The 19378-nt window shown below is 53.6% G+C and overlaps 1 protein-coding gene across 4 annotated transcripts in view; it reads left to right on the top strand.

The window, feature by feature from the left end:
* Scube1 (signal peptide, CUB domain and EGF like domain containing 1) overlaps positions 1-19378 on the top strand; it is a 127291-nt gene that overhangs the window by 97976 nt on the left and 9937 nt on the right. For all 4 annotated transcript variants that reach the window (XM_047550972.1, XM_047550973.1, XM_047550975.1 and 1 more), the window contains 8 exons: positions 9213-9332; positions 9655-9759; positions 10661-10777; positions 11406-11543; positions 12632-12835; positions 15481-15642; positions 17129-17296; positions 18113-18274. In XM_047550972.1, coding sequence (XP_047406928.1) covers positions 9213-9332; positions 9655-9759; positions 10661-10777; positions 11406-11543; positions 12632-12835; positions 15481-15642; positions 17129-17296; positions 18113-18274 — 1176 coding nt within the window. The remainder of the gene's footprint in view (positions 1-9212; positions 9333-9654; positions 9760-10660; positions 10778-11405; positions 11544-12631; positions 12836-15480; positions 15643-17128; positions 17297-18112; positions 18275-19378) is intronic.

The raw sequence follows: 19378 nt of genomic DNA, 5'->3' as shown, positions 1-19378 counted from the left end.
CCTTTTGGTGCTCCCTTCCCCAGTCAGAGCACCAGGAATAACCGACCACCAGGTCTCCATGAAGTGTCCCAGTGGAGTCTCTTTGTCAGGTCATGTCAGTCGGCATATTATCCCACTTTTGTCCCATGTTGCATTAATGTTCTAGAGAGTCAGCACCAGGTGGCCAAGACAAGCTAGTATAAATGAAGGTATTAGTGGAAGATACCAGAGCGCTCTTGAGAACCAAGATCTCAGGTTTCCCAGGCCTGACCAAGAAACAAGTGCCACAGTGCCCTGAGCTGCCTTAGGTGTTCAGGTTGCCTTTGCTTTGACCTCTGTGGGGATTGTCCTGCCTCATGCTGCTGCAAGTCCAGGTTCAAAAGGAGGTAGGTGCTAGCCACAGTGCAGATGGCCCCCATTCAACCAGAGGAAATCCAGTGCTGTGCTGCTCTGCATGACTGCCTAGCTAACATGCCACTGTGGCAAAGGCTGTGTTATTTACTTTATCAAAGGGAGGTCACTTTTTTTTTCTTTTTTTCAGTTATGGGAACGGGACCCAGGGCATCACAGCTGCTGGGCAAGTGCTCATCACTGAGCCACATCCCAGCGTAGGGCCAGATTTTGATGACCACTTTGAGTTGTCCAGTTCCCCTCAGCAGGCTTAACATCTTCAGTAGTTCATTTCTCACAGATATTCACCGAACTAGGAAAGACTATACCTTCAGATTCCTTATTAAGAAAGCATAGTTTATACAGGGTACCAGAGTAGTGGGGTCATACACTGGAATAGTCTCATGGCCCCATGGAATAGCCAGCCTTGGTTCTGAGGTGGCATCAGTGTGCCTATGTGACTGACCTTAGTGGAGCTGAAGGTGTCTGTGGGTGGCGTGTGATAAACCCTCAGATGCTGGGCAGGGAATGCTGAATTCACTTCTCCTGGTCTAAGGGCTTTTTCTTCTTTTTATGTATTGTCTATAAAGAGTACTGTTTTAGTCAGTTTTTGCATTGCTGTTACCAAAAAACCCAACAAGAATGACTTAGAGGAATAAAAGTTTATGTGGGGTTCACAGTTTCAGAGGTCTCAGTTCATAGCCAGCCAACTCCATTGCTCTGGGTGAAGCAGCATGTTAGGGAGAGGACCCAACTGAGGGAAGCTGCTAACCTCATGGCAGGGTCAAGAAGCAGTCGGGGAGGGACTGCAGGGCAGATGCATCCTTTCAGGGCACACCCCCAGCAACTCACCTTCTCCAGCATCACCCCACATGCCTACAGTTACCACCCAAGCAATTCAAACTAGGACTGACTGGTTAGGTTACAGCTCTCACAATCCAATCATTTCACCTCTGAATATTCCTACATTAACAGGAGCTTTTGGGGAAACTTCATATCCAAACCATAACATTCCACTCCTGGCACCCACAAAATCACATGCATTCATCTCACAAGGCAAAATGCATTTAGTCCATCTCCAAGGGTCACATGGTCTTAAGAGTTTTAGCACTACCCAAAAGTCCTAGTCCAAAAGCTCATCTGAGATCAAAATCAAACTCTTTGCTATGAGCCCTTGTAAAAATCAAAAGCAAATTACATATATTCAATATACAGTGGCACAGAGGAAATATTCCAAAAGGGAATAGGGAAATAGAAAGAAGGGATGGGGCCAAAGTAAGACTAAAACCCAGCTGGGCAAACAGGGCTCCTAACTCCATACACAGCACCTAGGACACTTGACTGCAAGGTGTGTTCTCCAAAGGACTTGGGCAGCTCCACCCCTTTGGCCTTGCTGGCAGTGAACATGGGCTCCCTTTTAGCCTGTTTCACAGTTGGTAATTTTTGTAGGCCAACAGTCCTAATTATTGGCACTTCCCAAGGTCTTCTTTCCAGCTTCATCTTCCCCTTCACACTTTATGCATCACCCTCTCAGGAGCAGCCCACAGGGACTCTGACCTTGCTACACTTTGGATGCCTCCTAGTCCTTATGTTGAAATCTCAGTGGAAGCTTCCATGACCCTTAATTTTAGCATTGTACATTCCTATAGACCCAGGCAACACATGGATGATGCCAAGATCCTCATCGCCTGGAATTGTGGCTGCAGCAACCTCTGAGTGCCTGCACAGCTCAGCGTGGTGAAACAACTTCTAGGCTCCCCTGTGTGAGCAGGGCACCCCCATGATCTCTTCTCAAAGGAATTTCTCCTCTAGACCCTTGAGCCTGCAATGAGTGTGGTCTTGCAAATTTCTACAACCTCAGGCCATTGTTTCTGTTTTCACTCCAAAGTACTCAGCCTCTCTTTAGGGGTTATAATCTCTTCAATAAGCAACTTATTTGGCCCCAGCATTACGTGTACATTTCTGGCCAAACTGCAAGTTTTTAAAATTCTTTAATTTCATTTTTCCCCCATTTCTCTGAGTAAACCTGGCTAAAAGCTGCCAGCAATATCTGTGCCACTGACTGAATGCTGTGCTGCCTTGAAATTTCCTCCACCAGATTAACTAGTCCATCACCCTTAAATTCAACCTCACAGAAATTTTCAGGATGTGAGCAAAATATAGCCAAGTTTTTTGAACATGAGTGCCCTCTAGTCCCATCCCAGTAGAGTCCTCATTTTCCTCTGAAACTTCATGAGCACTGTCTGCGTTCCTGTGGCCATTCCTGTCTTCTGAGCTCCTGTCAGAGTCACACATTCAGCTCCATTTACAACATGCTAAAGCTTTTCAGCTTGCACTTCTAAACTTTTCAGAATTCCCCCTGCCAACCGGCTCCAAAGGCTTCTAAAATCACGTGGTCAGGTTAGTCACAGCCGTGGCCCCGTTCCCGGGATCAATTTCTGTTTTAGTCAGCTTTTGTGTTCCTGTGACCAAAATACCTGACAAACACAGCTTAGAGGAGGAAAAGTTTACTTGGGCCTCATATTTTCAGAGGTCTCAGTCCATAGCCAGCCAACTCCTTTGCTTTGGACCCAAGCTGAGGCAGCCCATCATAGGGAAGGAGTGTGGCAGAGAAAAAGGGTCAATGCATAGAGAATAGGGGGGTCAGAAATGAGAGAGAGACAGGGAAGGGGCCTCGGGCAGATGCATACTTGCAGGGCAGCCCCCAGTGACCTTCCTCCTCCAGCCACACCCCACCTGCCTACCGCCTGCAGTCAGCCCATCCAAGCCAGGATGAACTGATTAGGCTTCTGCCCTCACATCCAATCATTTCACCTCTGAACACTTCTGAATAAACAGAAGCTCTTGGGGGACACACCATATCCAAACCATAACAAATATCATTAATAGGCTCATGGAACACACTTTATACCAATTTTCAAATTGGCTACACCAGCAGTAGCTTGGGAAGGCTGACTTACAGGATCAGTAGTTGTCCCAGTAAAGGCTCGATCGAGGTGAGCTATTGTCTGTAAGGGAAACAAGATGTGTCAAGTCAGTATAAAATCCCCAAGGTGGGGAAACGTGGTCAAAGCTAAAGTACAGCAGTCTTCCACCAGTCATGAACATCTGAGAGAAGTCTTCCCCATGGTCTTGGGTGGGAGCTGTCTTCCTGATGTGCTAGGGGCCTATTCTGATCATATTGGGTAGCAGAACTTCTCTGCAGTGTCTTCTCTTGAGAGTTTTCTGAACAACCTCAAGGTAAGACCTTTAAATGGTAACTTTACAGTTCTGGAAAATTCGTTCCAAAAGTGTAGGGGTAGTAAAGACAGTGACAAATTCTGCATAATTTGTGACTAACTTGCCCAGTAAAATGTGTCTATATTTTACTAAATAAAGAAGTTGGAATATCCCACACAAGGAAGACCAAATCTAATATGCTAGCCCCCATGATTGCTGGTGTTGTTTGCTGCAAGAGACTGTTTCAGGTCATCCAGAAAATGAACAACTGTTACAAGTACATGCTCACAACCCATGAAGTCCACATGGGAGACTCAAGATACCTCAGCATTTGGTTTCATCCTCTCTTTACAGTTTACCCGGGATCATTCTGATCACAGAAAGATCATAAACTAAGTCATTTCCTCTGTTACCTGGAAGCTTCTCAGCAGCATCGTCTAGTAGCGTGTCCAGTTTGTCCTCTTGGGTATGCCATCCTAGGGAAGGTGTTAGAAGCTGTCTACGTGGGGTGGCCTGGTGGGACCAGGGGCCCAGCCTAGGCCAGGCAAAACAGCCTCTGAGACCGTTTCCCTTAATGTCCAGCTTTTCTTTCCTGGGCCTCTGGGTTTCGGTTACAGGTAGTAAAACTCTGTGTTCTAGTGTTCCAAGCCACACATTACTCCAAAAGGTTCCCAGCTCTCTGGAAATATTTACCCTTTTATTGTTAGCAGTATAACATGCCTAGAGAGACACAGTTGGGCCACCAGATCCTTGGGCTTGATTCCAAACTAGATAATTCTGGCATATTCAGCCTTGTATTGTCTCTCTTCATTTTGTTTTCTGATTTTTGTTTTTATTAACAGCATTAAATAGAAGAGTTTCTTCCATTCTGAGTAATCTTTTAATTTCCTTGGTAGTGTCCTTTGAGTCACAAAAGTCTTTAATATTCTTGAAATCAACTTATTTCTCTTTAGTTGCTTATGTTCATGTCATTTCTAAAAACAATTCCCTAACCCAGGGTCCCAAAAATTTACACTTATGTCTTCCTTTAAAAGCTTAATAACTTTAGTTCTCACACTAAGATCTTTGGTCCATTTTGATATGGTTTCGGATATAGTATAAGGGAGGTAGGAAAACATCAGCTTTGTGCACATGACTAACCAAACATGGCAGCACCATTTGTTGCAAAGACCATTCCTTTCCCCTGCTGAATAATCATGACATCCTTGTCAAAAACATCGACCACAAACAGGTGGGCTTATTTTTGGACTCTCATTTCTGTGCTTCTGATCTGCGTCTGTCTGTGTGCTAATATCCACTTTCTGGATTATTGTGGCTTTATACTAGGTCTTTGAATCAAGAAGTGTATCCTCCAGCTTTATACTTGATGTGCAAGATCATTTTAACTGTTAATGAACTTCCCTTGATTTCCCTCTGAATTGAGGCTCTGTTCTCCTCTATGATAAGTCCTATCAATAACAGTACTAAGTTGGGGTTTGTCGTGGAGTGTCCAGATGATCCATTCCAGATATGAGCGCTTCTGAAGTACCAGGATACAGGCCGAGTCTGGCCTTCAGGAAAAGGTAGAGTTGCTCAATGCAAGAAGAGAAGAGGAAAGCCCAGACCCCATAATTAGTTAATGACTAGCAGAAGAAAATGATGGGTGTTTTCAGTTCACAAGAGATCACACCGCAAGTGGAGCCCTGGGATGAAAGGCTAACCCTAGCTCAAGATCTGAAGATGGCCCAGGTGGTTTCAGCAAGGTTGCAGTTGCTCTGAGGCAGGGAGAACACGCCCTGGCTGCTGAGTCCAGGGCACATGGGCACCACCAATGCTTGCCATCTTGTGTCCACACCCGAGAGCAGGGCCTAACCTTGGCATTTCATGCAGAAGAGTTGAGGGTGATGTGGGAACGCTCAGTTGGACTCTTCCTGTGCTCTCTTCCGATTGCTCCACCGGCGCTGTAGAAGCTTTTGCCCTAGGGATTCTGTTTTTGAATTCTACAGAGTGTATGCCCATTAAGGCTCCTGTCAGCTATAATTCAATCACGTGCAAAAGAATTATTTGGGACTTCCAAAAACAACATCTTCAGTGTGCTTTTCCTGGCAGTGCCAGTGATTGAGCAGACCCCTCCCTGCTGCACCAGAGAGAGAACAAGTGTCTTCTGATAAAGGTCCCAGAGAAATAGTTACAGGCTGGATCTTAGGATAGCAGAAGGTTTAGAAAGTCTACTTGAATGGTTTTAGTAAACTACTACTAAATAGTAGTAGTTGAATGGTTTTAGTAAACTTCGACAATCCAGTGCCCAACCCCTCAGGCCATCTGCAAGCTCCCTTGCAGCCTCAGGTTCTCCTTTTACTGTCATCCCACATGTCCCCACCATGTCCCCTCCCTGTGCCCACCCCTGCCCTTCATGGGTGCCAACACAAACAGGACTTCTTACTTTGAGGTTGAAGCATTTTTCACTTCCTTCTTGCTGTTCAGCCAACTCCAAATCATCCTGGAGGGACTCAATGCTCTGTGGCACTGGTGAGCATGCTGTGGGTGGTGGACTCAGGTCTGGGACCTTGCTAGATCAGCAGGCCAGCTTCTGTTCCATAGGTGCCTGCACAGGTCCCAGGCCTCCTGGGTAAGGTACAAAGACCTCACTATCCACAGCTCAGGAGCTGCCTCTGTATCCCAAGTCCCACAGGGACGACTGGGAAGGGTCCGGGAGAGTGCTGCCATGCAGGGGATTTGCATTCCACGGCAGACTTGGGAAAGTCAGGGCTGTTACAGAGAACAGAAGCATGATGCCTCATCCCTCAAAGTTTCTGGCTGCAAGCACAAGGCTAAGGAATGACAATGGAAATGGGTGGAGTTCACAGCCTCTGCAAGCCCAGCAGAGCATGCAGGGACACTTGGTCAGTTTCACGTGTGGACTGTGCAGCCTGACAGTGCCCACAGCTGAGTGTCCAGGACCCTGTGCTCATATCAGCCACAGGTGCTCTATGCACAGGCTCTGGATTCTATGGGTATTTTCATCTGGAAGAACATGAGAGGTTTTGTTTGTTTCTACATTGTTTATTTTCTCAGACTCCTTGAAAATGTTCAGCCATGCCAAGTATAGTGACTCACCCCTGTAATGGCAGTGACTCAGGAGACTGAGGCAGGAAGATCAAAGTTCAAAGCCAGCCTCTGCAACTTAGCAAGACCCTGTCTCAAAATTAAAAATTAAAAAATGACCAGGGATGTGACTCAGTGGTTAATGCCTCTGGGTTCAATCCCTGGTACCAAAACACCAAAACAAACAAACAAAGTGTTCAGCCTCATGTTGGACATTATTTAAATTGGCAATTTCCCATTCCAACTTACTTTTCAACTAAGCCCCCTATTTTGGGTATCCCTATCTATAAAAAGAAAAGACAAAACTCCTTTTATTTTGCTTTTAAGTCTACTCAAAACTCATCTGCAAGTCTCAAATCTACATTTCAAATCACCAACTCACTCATATTTACTTTGTTTTTAATTTTTTAATCTTTATCCACTTTTTCTTAAGGGAAAGCCTTCCAAAGCAGCCTTGCTTGCAGTCGTCCCTATTTTTCTCCTCTCAAGGCTGTTTTTCTAATTATGCTGGGCTAGGCTAACTGTTTAAATCTTCCCCTGGTCTTTATTATTTGCAGCTTTTCATATTTTTTCCAATCCAAGATACTAATAATTAAGTAAACTCACAAACACATATCTGATCACTCAGGACAATAATTATCCAAAAAAATCCCGAATTCTGAAGCAAATGCTTGCCCAGCTCCTTCAGTTCAGTTTAACTTGGCCCTTTGTAGCACTCGGCTGGTAGACCACGCTTGAATGTCAACATGACAGATCTGGTTTCTGAGCAAATTATTCTAATGGGATGCCCTGCAGTGTGGCTCTTCCTTTCCTGAGCTAAACCCTAGGGGAGAAGGGCTTGTTGAGAAAGGGTTAGGGTCAGAGGGAGGGAGGGAGGGCTGTGAGGGCAGAGATGGAGCTGGAAGGGAAAGCCAGAAGGTGGGTTCAGAAGGTGGAGCGGAAGCTGCGGCCGAGCAAAGCGGCATTTTGTCTCCTACCTCTGGAGCCCCTCATAAGCACATCAGCTTATTTATCCTGAGGTGGCAGAAGCTGCCATGATGACCCATGTTACTCTTAAGTCAGTGTGGTGGCAGTGATTTGGATTTTGTGGCAGCCAACAGGGTCCAGTTTTCCATTGACCAACCAAGCAGAGTTAGGGTTGTAATCTCAATTTGCAAGGACACAGAGACCTGCCATGTCTTTGCAGCCTCAGCATAGCAAGCCCACGAGGATCTCCTCCATAGTCAGTGGCAAGCATGTGCTCTGAACAGCGTCCCATGCTTCCCCAGCCAGAGGAGAGAGGGGCCATGTGTGCGACCACCTGTCAATTGCTATCGAGATGTGGACATGCCGAAGCGGCCCCTGCTGGCGGAACAAGAGCACCCTCATGCTGCTCTTACCGGGAAGACCCACCTTGTGAACTCACCTCTGACGATCGGCCCTCAGGCCACCTTGCACTGGGGTAGAAGCCCACAGGGCCACGTCCCTGTCTCCTCTCCTAGGAGCAGGGACAGGTGCAATAGAGCACAGCACAGAAACTGCCAGGTGGCCATGCACTCTCAACCCAAGAGAGATTTATCAAGGGCTGGGGCTGTAACTAGTGGGTTTGATCCCCAGCACTGCAAAAAATAAATAAATGAATAAAAAATCAGAGCTCTACTTGACAGTACCAATATGTACAAGCACTTAAGGTGCAGTAGGGTCATCCCCAGTGGAGCTGGCTCCCCGGAAGTCTCTCTGAAGGGCAGGCATTTGCAGGCCAAGTTTCCACAGGACCCCAGGGGACCAACCAGGGAGGAACCTCCATACCGTCACCGCTCCATAGGTTTCCCCGGAAGCTGAGTTAACTGCTTAAGCAAGCGAGGGCCATGTTTCCAGCAAGTGCCGAGTGTCCAGAGGCAAAAACCAACGTTAGGCAGTGTCAGGACCCCGTTGGTGAGTGTCCTGTGAGTGCCACCTGTGCCGGCTGCAAAGGGCATGTGGCTCCTCCTGGTGACTGACTCACTTGGGACGCTCTGATGACCTGGTTGTCACTCACCGTCAGATGTCTGTCACATCAGTTCTGATGTTGAGGGTGGCTTGGAACTACCAGTCTTTTCCTAGGAATCTGGGGGCTTTTTCAATCCTCTAAAGATAAAGGAACCCACAGGAAGTTGTGAAGAGCTGCTTCACAGACATCCAGTGGAGGAAGTGGGGGGGACCGGCCCACCCTGTGCCTCCAGGCCAGCAAGTCCAAGTTCATTTGTAGCTGCCCCTCCCCAGATAGACATTGTCCTGAGGGCCCGGCCCTGCCCTTGAGAACTTCTCTCTGGAATGGGCGTGAGCCTTCTCACAGACAGCTGGAACCAGTGACTGCCACAAGAGGCCAGCTCTCTGGGCCTAGCGTCCAACCTGGCCAAATGGACCTGGATCCTACCACAGCTCAGCCCCTTCCCACCGAGAGAGTCTGACCCAGCGAGAGAGGGCTTTGGGAGTCTGTTGGTCCCTGCTCAGGGGCCCTGTCAGCCTTGGGAAGCCCCCACCCTGGCCTCTCAGGCCCTCTCTGTCTTCCTTCTCCTTAGAGACAGGCAGATGCCTTTCTCGAGCCCAGGCCTCGGCCCAGGCCCATCTGTCCTGCAGCAGGGTGGGCAGCGTGGAGAACTGCCTCCTTTCCTGCCCAGCCCACACCCTCTTCAGACCAGGTAACCCAGGCTGCTGGGGAGGGGATGCGTGGGTGGGGCACTTCTCCCCTTGGATCCAGGGCCTGATCTCTGCGACTCGGGGAAAGAGCCCCGCCAGGGATGAGGGGCCCTGGTCATGGTGCCCCTGGGCAACTGTTTAGGCCTCTGTGGGTCTGGACTTCTTCCTGCCTGGTCATTTACCTGTCTGCATGTGGCAGAAGTAGACCGACTCGGGTCAGTCCCGACCTTCCTGTTGTTCAGTAACCCCTCGGAGGCCTCGAGAACCTGGGGCGCTGGAAGGGAGGCGCACCCAGGCCCATCTCACCCACTGGCCTCTCTGCAGACTCGGAGAATAGCTACGTCCTGAGCTGTGGTCTTCCAGGTCTCCAGGGCAAGATGCTCCCGAAACGCAACAGCACCAGCTCTGGCACCGGGCCCGGCTGCTCAGGTAACCCCCGACTGTCCATGCTGTGCCCACCTAGGTGGCCCCTTGACTCTGTGGCATGCAGCATGCTGCAGGGGAGGGAGGGACACAGCCCAGGGGAGAGTTTCCCAGACTGGCTCAGGGTACTAGAGATGAGGCATGCCAGGACCTAGAAGCCCGTGGTCTGCAGGGTGAGCTCCAGCCCAGGGGCAGTCACTTTCCAGCTCCGAGGTCTCAGTAGCAGTGGCTCTGTGACTCCAAAATGCTGTGGGTGCACAGAGCTCAGGCTCTGTTTTAGGGGTGCACGTGGCCTCTACCAGGTGGGCGGCTGGGTAGGGTGGGCAAACGTGGCCTGAGGCACTATGTCCCGCCCTTTGGGACTCTGGCCAGCGTGGGAGAGGGTGTCCCCAGGCTTTCCTGACCCCTGCTGTCAGAGCGCTACAGGGGCACACTTGGGCGCAAGTCATGGGTACAAGGCTGGTGTGATTCTGAGCCTCTGGGAGCTCAGGACCCGGGTCCGGAGAGCTGGCATCTGCTCTGTAAAGCGCTCCACGGGCCCGGTCTCCCTGGTGTCCCTTTCCTTGCTCCCCCTCCCTTCCGCCCTCTATCCTCAAACCACCAGTCACGACGCGGCCTTGGCCATGACAGAGGAAGCTGGGGCTCCTTTCCCCTGCAGAGACTGGCCGAGGCCAGACTTGAGCTCCAGCCACTGTCCATTGTCCACGGTTCACCTATTCAGGCCTTGCAGGGGGAGGGAGTGGGGCTGGAGAGGGTCCCCCACCCTGGGAGGGCTGTGGGGACAGAGCTGCCCACACCCAGCCCCACCCCAGCCCGGGGAAGACTCATCCCGTGGCAGCCCCCGTCCCCCACCACCTCCTTGCCCACAGGAGAGGCCGCCACCTAGGGGGATTTTGGCTTTCCCCAGATGCTCCCAGCACCCCAATCAAGCAGAAGGCCCGCTTCAAGATCAGAGACGCCAAGTGCCACCTCCGGCCCCGCAGCCGGGAGCGAGCAAAGGAGACCCCGAGGCAACCACTGCTGGGTGAGTGGGTCACCCAGGGGTGGCGGAGGAGCCCCCAAGCCTGAGAGCTGGGAGCCCAGAGTCCGGCAAGGCTGGGTTTCCAAGAGTACAGGCATCCCATCTGTGCCCCTCTGCCTTGACCCACTGGCCCCAGGAGCTTTGCATTTGAGTGGGAAACGGGTCCCTGGCATCTCAGGGGCCACTGGCTGTGCCACACCAAGGTTAAATGACACATGCACCCCAGCAGGCCCTTCCTATGTCACCTGGATGTGTTCTGATTGAAGGTGTTGCAGGGTTTACTCAGCAGTTCTTTCTTGACAGAATGTGGCCGAAAGGACTCTCCAGGTTGAGGGGGTGCAGAGAACAAGCTTTCCTCCAAGGGCCCGGGAGGGAGCTTCCTTCTCTGGTTCCTCAGAGGCCTCAGCAGGTGCAGCAGCCTTGGCCAGTAAGGGAGAGGCACCTCCGGTGGCAGCATTGTGGTGGCTCAGAAGGTCTGGTCCCCTGGTGAGGCCCCGAGCAGCCTGGCCTCCTGCAGCTCCAGCTGCCCCCTCTGTTCCCTGTTGTGGAGCCCCAAGGCCCTGCAAGGGGCAGTCCACATGCAGTCTGTGCGCAGGGCTGGGATTGCCACAGTGTTCCCATCCTTGTCCAGAAAACTGCCTTGTGACGTTCCTGACTCTCAAGTGTGACTCCTCCAAGAAGAGGCGCCGCGGCCGCAAGTCCCCATCCAAGGAGGTGTCCCATGTCACAGCAGAGTTTGAGGTGGAGATAAAGATGGAAGAGGCCTCAGGTGCGTGAAGAGTTCTCTGAGGGCTGCGAGGACCTAAGGGAGGAGCTGCAGGGCAGGACAGGGCTTCCCACCTGGGTCAGGACCACAGAAAGAGAGGCCAGCCATGGCCCCTGCCCTGGCCCCACTCCCAGCTACAGGGAGGCAGCCATGCCTACTAGCTGCCCAGAGCCGGCCAACACTCTGAGTAGTGGGGTAAGGGAACAAGTGGTGCAGGGCTGAGGCCACTCCCAAGTCAGGGGCTCAGGAAGGCTTCCAGGAAAGGTGACATTTGAATTAGAGTCAGTTTGAAATCAAAGTTCACATGCATGCCTGTAATCCCAGTGACTCAAGAGGCTGAGACAGGAGGATTGTAAGTTTGAGGCTAGCCCCAGCAACTTAGCAAGACCCTAAGCAACTTAATGAGACCCTGTCAAAATCAAAACTAAGAAGTCTTGGGAGGCCGGGGTTGTGACTCAGAGCCCTTGCCTGGCATGTGTGAAGCACTGGGTTCAATTCCCAGCACCACATAAAAATAAACAAAATAAAGGTATTGTATACATTAAAAAAAAAGGGCTGGGGATGTGGCTCAGGGGTAAAGCACCCCTGGGTTCAATCCCCAATACCAAAAAAAGCAGTTTGTGGGGTAGAAGAGGTGGCAAGGCAAGGCATTCAGGCAGGAGGAGTAGAATGGGCACAGGCAGAGAGGACAAAGGAGGCTTAGAGAAGGGCAGGGCAGCTGGGGGTAGAACTTGGGCCTGCGAGCTGAGGCTGGCAAGGAGGGTGGAGCCAGATCTCAAGGCCCCTGAGACTCAAGATGGAGAGCTGGACACTGCCCTGGGCTCAGTGGCAGTCCTCAAGGGCGTCTGAGCTCCCACCCAGAGAGTTGAGCCCTGGGTGACATGTCACAGTGGGCAGAGGGTCTGTACTCAGACCTGCTTCATGGCCTTGGGCAGATCGTGCCTCTCAGATCCTCAGTCTCCCCATCTGCACGTGGGCACTCGCCCCGGGTTGAAGTGTAAATGGTGGGGGGTCCGACGAGGCCCCCTGGGGCAGGCCTGGCACAGGGGAGCCTCCCTGGAGGAGGCGGCAGCTCTGTCTCTCCACTGCAGACACCTGCGAAGCGGACTGCATGCGGAAGCGAGCGGAGCAGAGCCTGCAGGCCGCCATCAAGACCCTGCGCAAGTCTATCAACCGGCAGCAGTTCTACGTGCACATCTCAGGCACTGAGTACGAGGTGGCCCAGCGCTCAGCCAAGGCCCTGGAGGGGCTGGGGACCTGCGGCACAGGCCAGGTGCTCCAGGACAGCAAATGTGGTGAGTCTCTGCTGGTGGCCACGCAGACACTGGCTCCCCTGTACCCGAGACCCAGGTGAGCCGCAGTGAGCACACAGTGAGTGTTGGGGGACAGGCTGCAGCTGCCTGCCCAGGAGAACCATGGCACTCACATCGTCACTGTCATTTAAATGTGCTCTCTGGTGCAGGGCCCTAAGCCTGTGACCCTCACCACAGGGTGCAGACAGGGACAGGACAAAATGCAAGGCCACACCTCAGTGACCAGAAAGGCCTTTCCTGTGTGAACTTAGGACCCCCTCGCCCCCCCACCCCCACCTCAGGGCTGACAAGAAGCTGGGAGGCTGAGTCAGGGTCAGGGAGGGCCAAGCCTGATGGCCACAGGGCCCAGCGCCACCAAGAGGTGGTGCTGCAGGGAGCAGGGGAGGCCAGTCCCCTGGCCCCTGGGCTTTGCAGAGGAGCCTGGAGGCAGGCCAGCCAGACAGGGCAGGTGACCACCCCTTAGGGATAGCCCGTGCCAAGTGGTGAAGTCAGAGACAGCACTGGGACCAAAGCAGTGACAACCAGGGGGAGTCCAGGTTCTCGCAGGAAAGTAGGCGATGAGCAAGTCGAACTGCCAACGGGCACAACAAGACGGCCACAGACACAGTCTGAGCTCCGTGGGGACAGCCTGGTCCACTCTCTGTCACAGGAAGGCTGACTGAAGGGAGGGTGGATGGCGGGGATAGGCCACGGAGGGGTGGGGGCCTGGCACCAGGGCAGGCGAGGTGGAGAGGGCCAGACAGTGCAAGAGCGTTCTGGAGGGCTGGGCAGAGGACTTCCAGGATGGCTGCAGGCGTGGCCGCTCAGGTGCTCACTGCAGACTTGGGGTACTTAGGGGGCGCAGAGTTCCAGCCACTACACTTGAGTCATCCTTGTGAAGATGACAAGTAGGCAGTTGGAGCCACAGATTGAAGCCCAGAGGACAGGCTAAGCCAGGGTGCTACTGGGAAGCCATGGGGAGAGGCGGTGGCAGGTATGAGGCTGCTGTGGGGACCATGGCCCAGACTACAGTGGGGCACAGGTGAGGGGCGCAGTGACATCGCTCTCTTACTTGGAACTACTGAGTTGGAAATCATTTTCAACTTTCAGAAATGTCGAGCAGAACAGAAACTTCCGTTCCCCTCATCTGAGTCCCCGGCGTGAACATTTTTCAGTATTTGTCCCTGGTTGTGCACCAGGGTTGGAGCAGGTTCCCCTTCCAGCTCGCGTACCCCGTTGCACTTCAGCCATCCATCAAACAATGTCCCTCTTCTCTTCCTGGTCCTTGCTCCTACCTGGAATGTGAGTCACTTTCCTGTCACATTTCTTCAGGCCCCTGAGGCCTTGTGCCAGCCTCCTGGGCCCAGGCACCGTCATTCTGTAGGCCCACTGTCTGCTCCGCCCCAGCTGGAGGCCTGAGGCCTGCGGTCCTGCCTGTCAGCAGGTTCCCTCGGTGACTGATGAGTGTTTTCTGGGGCCACATGCTGAGTCGATTCCGGGTCCTCTTGGGACTCTACCAGCCCCAGCTTCTTATGACTCCCACCAAATCTCCTGCCATGGTGGCTGCCACTTGGCTGTTCTGCCTGCGTCTGCTAGTCAGTCTCCTGTAAGAAAGAGCTCACCCCTGCCCCGCTGTGTGCAGCCTCCTCAGGATCTGTCCGCAGGGGCCCGGAGAGCCCCCTCTCCTCACCGAGTTGTCATCCCTTCCCGGCACCACTTAGGTCAGTGCTCAGAGTCCCCATTGCGTGCTGAGCATGCCTAAGCTGGCCCCAGCGTCCTTTCAGCAGGCCCCCCGTGGCTCTGTGAGGCCGCCTGTGCCTTTCCATATCACGAGATACGACAGACGTCATTTGTACTTCCCTGCCTGAGCCCTGGAACCAGCCAAGTCCCCAGTTCCTTTGAGAGGACTGGGACACGCAGAAACCCAAACCTAGAGCCCTCGTTGCCGAGGGCCAGCACTACCCTAGGCGCTCTCGTGAGGCGTGTCAGACACACGCCCGGCATCTCCACGGGGTGTGTGCACGAGCGAGCGAGCCTCTAGCTTGTGCCAGTGCCCCTGCTGGCGCCCTGGGGCCCTTTCCATCCCCCTTCCCTGTTCACGACCACTTCCCTGGCCCTGGGAACACGACTCCGTTCACCTGACCTGCTCCTCTCTGCATCCCTATTCTTCACCAGCTTTCCTGTGGCTCCACATGGCCCGTCACATGGACTGCCCCTTCTCCCTGCCCTCTCACAGTGTCCTTCGGCCTCTGCCCAAGTCCCTGGCCCATGCCTGTGTGCAGCTCTCAAGGCTCCACGCTGCCTGCCCATGGGCGCCAGGTCCTCCCCGCAGTAGGGGAAGGAGACCCTGGGGAGCCTGGTCTCGGGTGGAGAGGCTGTGGGTGTCCAGCTGGCCTCTGGGAGGCATCTGCTGCAGGTTGAGTGGGATGGAGGGGCAGAGAGCAGGGCCCAGGGGCCTGCGGAGCCCTCGGAGGAGCTGCCAAGGGGAGACGAGAGCAGGGCCTCCAGGGCCCTCCTAGTGGCTGCCACCCAGATCCCGTCCCCGCTCTTCTGGGATGGGGCTGCCCTGCCATGCCATCGCTGGGGAGGGATGGCCACCGGCCCCACTGCCGCAGTCCTCCAGCAGCCTGTCTGCTCTGCCTCTGCAGTGACCTGTGGGCCTGGCACCTACTTCAGTGGTGAACAGGGCCAGTGTGTGCCCTGCGTGTCAGGGACCTACCAGGACCTGGAAGGCCAGCTGAGCTGCACACCGTGTCCCAGCAGCGACGGGCTTGGTCTGGCTGGTGCCCACAACGTATCTGAATGTGGAGGCAAGTGTGGGCCCATGTGGAAGGGGGCAGGGTGGAGAGGGGCGCAGGCTCCTGAAGCAAAGTTGGATGCCACTTGCCATAGAGCCTGGTATGGGCCGCAGCTCCTGGCAGTTCCCACAGTGGCTCAGTTGCCACACAGGCACCACTCATCAAGACATGGGCCATGTGGGGTCTGCTCCTCAAGGCCACTGCATCCTAAGCACTGCAGGCCACACACTGGTCACTGCCTCGTGTAGCCCACAGAGCACCTCAGTGTGCAGACGCCCTGTTCACAGATGAGGTGTGGTTATAAAGAGGCAGCCTAAGTGCTTTATGGTTGACCAGACATCCTCCTGGGGACAGTCGTCAATACATCACCTGGTGAATCATGTACTTTTGTGAGCGGGGACTTTGCACAAAGAGCATGACACTTCATCCCAAGCTAGTTGAGATAGCACTTTTTAAACTCAACCAACACAGTTGGTTTGCAGAGATGGTCACCGTTGGCCACCCCCGCTTGGCCCTGTCTGTGCAACAGGTCAGTCTCCCCATTGGCCTCTCCTGGCCACCAGGGGACTCACACTGAAGAGTGCACAGGAAAAGCAGGCCACAACAAGGTGGTGCCGTGAGGGTGGGTGAGTGGACACAGGGGAGAGGAGACCTCTACCTCCTCCCAGGGACAGAAGAGCCTGGAACCCAGCCTGAGGCTCTGCAGGCTGACAGCTGCTCTGGCCCACTGCCCCTGCAGAAGGGGGGTCCCACCCTGGGGGATAGTGACTTAGAGCACAAGGTGGCCACAGGTAGGAGACTCATCACCTGGTGATGTCCTGGACCAAGAGGACGTGAAGACCATTCCTTACGCAATCCTGGAACACCAGCATACTTTTTTTTTTTTTTTCACTTGTAAATGGACACAATGCCTTTATTTTATTTGTTTATATGCGGTGCTGAGGATTGAACCCAAGGCCTCACACGTGCTTGGCAAGCGCTCTGCCACTGCGCTACAACCCCAGCCCTAGGCACACTGACTTTTTGCTGGAACATTCTTTATGTTGAGCTGAAATTGACTTTTCCTGTGGTCCCCTCCCTTTGTCCCAGGAGTACCCTTGAGGCCCCCTGCTTTGGCCCAGCCCTGCTGACAGCAGCATCAGTCCTGAGCCTTCTCCTGTAAAGACCATGAGGCCTTCCCCTGGGGAGAGGCCTCTGAAAGAAACCCTTCCACCTCTGCCATGGGATCCCACTTCCCAGCTCAGCAGGTCACTGCCCTTTAGCCCCAGCCCTACCTGCTTTGGGAAAAGCAAAGGCGAGCCTGGCAGGTCACGTGGTGAATGCTGCCAGTGTCCAGACCAAGCCTCCCTCCTGCCACCAGGGCTGCCGTGCTATCCCCCCGCCCCACCCCAGGTGCCTTCTCCTGGGGTAAGCAAGACCAAGAGCAGGGCCTGAGGCCACTCCTGTGCTAGTGACAGCAGTACCCTCCCCCTCCTGAGCCTCAACCTCTGACTTCCAGGCCAGTGCTCACCAGGCTTCTTCTCAGTGGATGGCTTCCAGCCCTGCCAGGCCTGCCCCGTGGGCACGTACCAGCCTGAGCCTGGGCGCACCAGCTGCTTCCCCTGTGGAGGGGGGCTACTCACCAAGCTCGAGGGCGCTGCCTCCTTCCAGGACTGTGAGGCCAAAGGTGAGCAGGCCCCACAACCCGGGACACTTTTCCTAAACAACCCTCATCTCCCCTGCCTGGCCAACCTCAAAGTCAGAGGAGCAGCCTGGAGCCACCAGGCAGTGGACACGGATGACCGGTACTGTGCCATGTGCTACAACAGGTCATAAGCCTGCTGACTGGGAGGGCTTCTGGGGATATGTGAGGACCAGGGAGGTGGCAGGGGCAGGACCAGCGCAGACACCTTCACCAGCAACCCACTTCAGGGCCACCCTGCTGGGCTCTGTGTCCGCCACTCCCCTCCTCGTTCCCCCAGCCTGCATGTCCCCCCAGCAGGTGACCCTGCTTCCTCTTCCGCACACCCCCTGATATCTGTCAGTCCTAGTCCCACAGAACCTGCCATATATGCAGATGGTCCCCAAAACCTGCAAACTCTCTGGGCCCTGCTGTTCTGAGGAGGAGCTGCCCCGTGCCCTGCCCCATAGCTGCCAGCCCCTCCCCACCCCCACTCACCTAGTGGAACGAGTGTCCGACCTTGCTCTCTCCCCTTCCTCTCCCTGAGCCCCTTCAGTCACACTGTCACCCCACTTCTCCCCAAAAGTTGCTCCCCTTCTGGTGGCCCACATGTCCCCTCTGTTGCTAGAGCCCATGTGTCCTCAGTCTGTATCTGACTCGGGCCCTTCCAAGTCATCGGCCCTCACTCTGTCCACCCACCTGTCCCCACACAGGTAGGAGGCGGCACTGGCTGGGGGAGGGCCTTGAGCTCTGTTCCGAGCCATACCTCAGGAGCAGGGGAGGCTGGCCTGCCCACTAGCACCCCGCCTCATGTCCCTGCAGTGCACTGCTCCCCTGGCCACCACTACAACACTACCACGCACCGGTGCATCCGCTGTCCCGTGGGCACCTACCAGCCTGAGTTTGGCCAGAACCACTGCATTACCTGTCCAGGCAACACCAGCACTGACTTCGATGGCTCCACCAATGTCACACACTGCAAAAGTAGGTGCCACTCTTTCCACCCCAGGGAAGCTGGAGGTGCTGGGTGAGAGATGATCCCACACTGCCTGGGAGGAGGGTGCTGGTTCCTGTCTCCCACCTCTGCCTTTGTGAACCCTATACCCATCTTGAGCCCAGGGATAAGGAGGAGTGGCCCTGGCTCGATGCCCTCTGTGAGCAATATGGTGGCACCGAAGTTCACCAGTTCCCTCGGCTCACCAGCCACAGCCCAAGCCTCAGCCCAGGCCAGACTGATTTCTGCTCTGATTTCTGGGACCTAGGGAGAAAGAATCCCTTGCCAAGAAGGGGCAGCAAGGCAGCCAGGGCAGCAGGCAAGTGCCAGCCCTACAGCCCCAGAGGCTTATGCCCCTTAGGCCAAGTGGACACCCAGCAGAGGCCAGAGAGCAACAGGAGGCAGGGACCTAGGTGTGGACAGGTGTGGAAGGACTGAAGGAAGGTCAGACAGGCTTCGTGGTATGTAAGAGTCTTGAGTTAGAGAAATGTGGGCACCTGAGACAGCCCCTCGCCAGGCAGGTCTTTGGGTATAAAAAAGACGCTGTATTATTTTAAGTATTTTAAATTTGTTTTTCAGAGTTTCTAGGTTTTGCTCTTTTCTAATTAGTTTTCAGTTTGTTGTCCCTCCTGGTCATGTTTGGAACTGCCTAAAAGCCCATGAAAGGGGATTTAATCCTAGAGGTGGCAGTAACTCCCCTGTCCAGCCTTTCCCAGGGACCCCTTGAGGCAGAAGAGCAAGTCAGAGGAGGAACTTTGCAGATGCAGGTTAAACAGCCTCATGGATGAATGTGGGGAAGCCAGGGGAGAGGGAAGCTTCTAGAACACTGGAGGTAGAAATGAAAAGTTCCCCAGAAATTTTGAAGTGAGAAGGTATTTAAATGAGAATGCACAGGAAATTTATAAATATTTAATATTTACGTTCAGTTATTTTTGCAGAACTAAGGCTAATAATATTTCCTTATTAATTAAAGGCTAGGAACAATTTGGCTCATAAAAAGTCATGTTCAGCCTCCTCAAGGATATACAGTTAGTTAAAAAGGAAAATGTTTCTTTTCCTCACTGTGTGGAGCACTTGCTCCTTCCTGCCTCTGG

Source organism: Sciurus carolinensis, chromosome 4, assembly GCF_902686445.1.
Source record: "Sciurus carolinensis chromosome 4, mSciCar1.2, whole genome shotgun sequence".
NCBI classification, from domain to species: Eukaryota; Metazoa; Chordata; class Mammalia; order Rodentia; family Sciuridae; genus Sciurus; species Sciurus carolinensis.
Note: the sequence above shows the minus strand (reverse complement) of the source record. Positions and strands in the feature narration are given on the sequence as shown.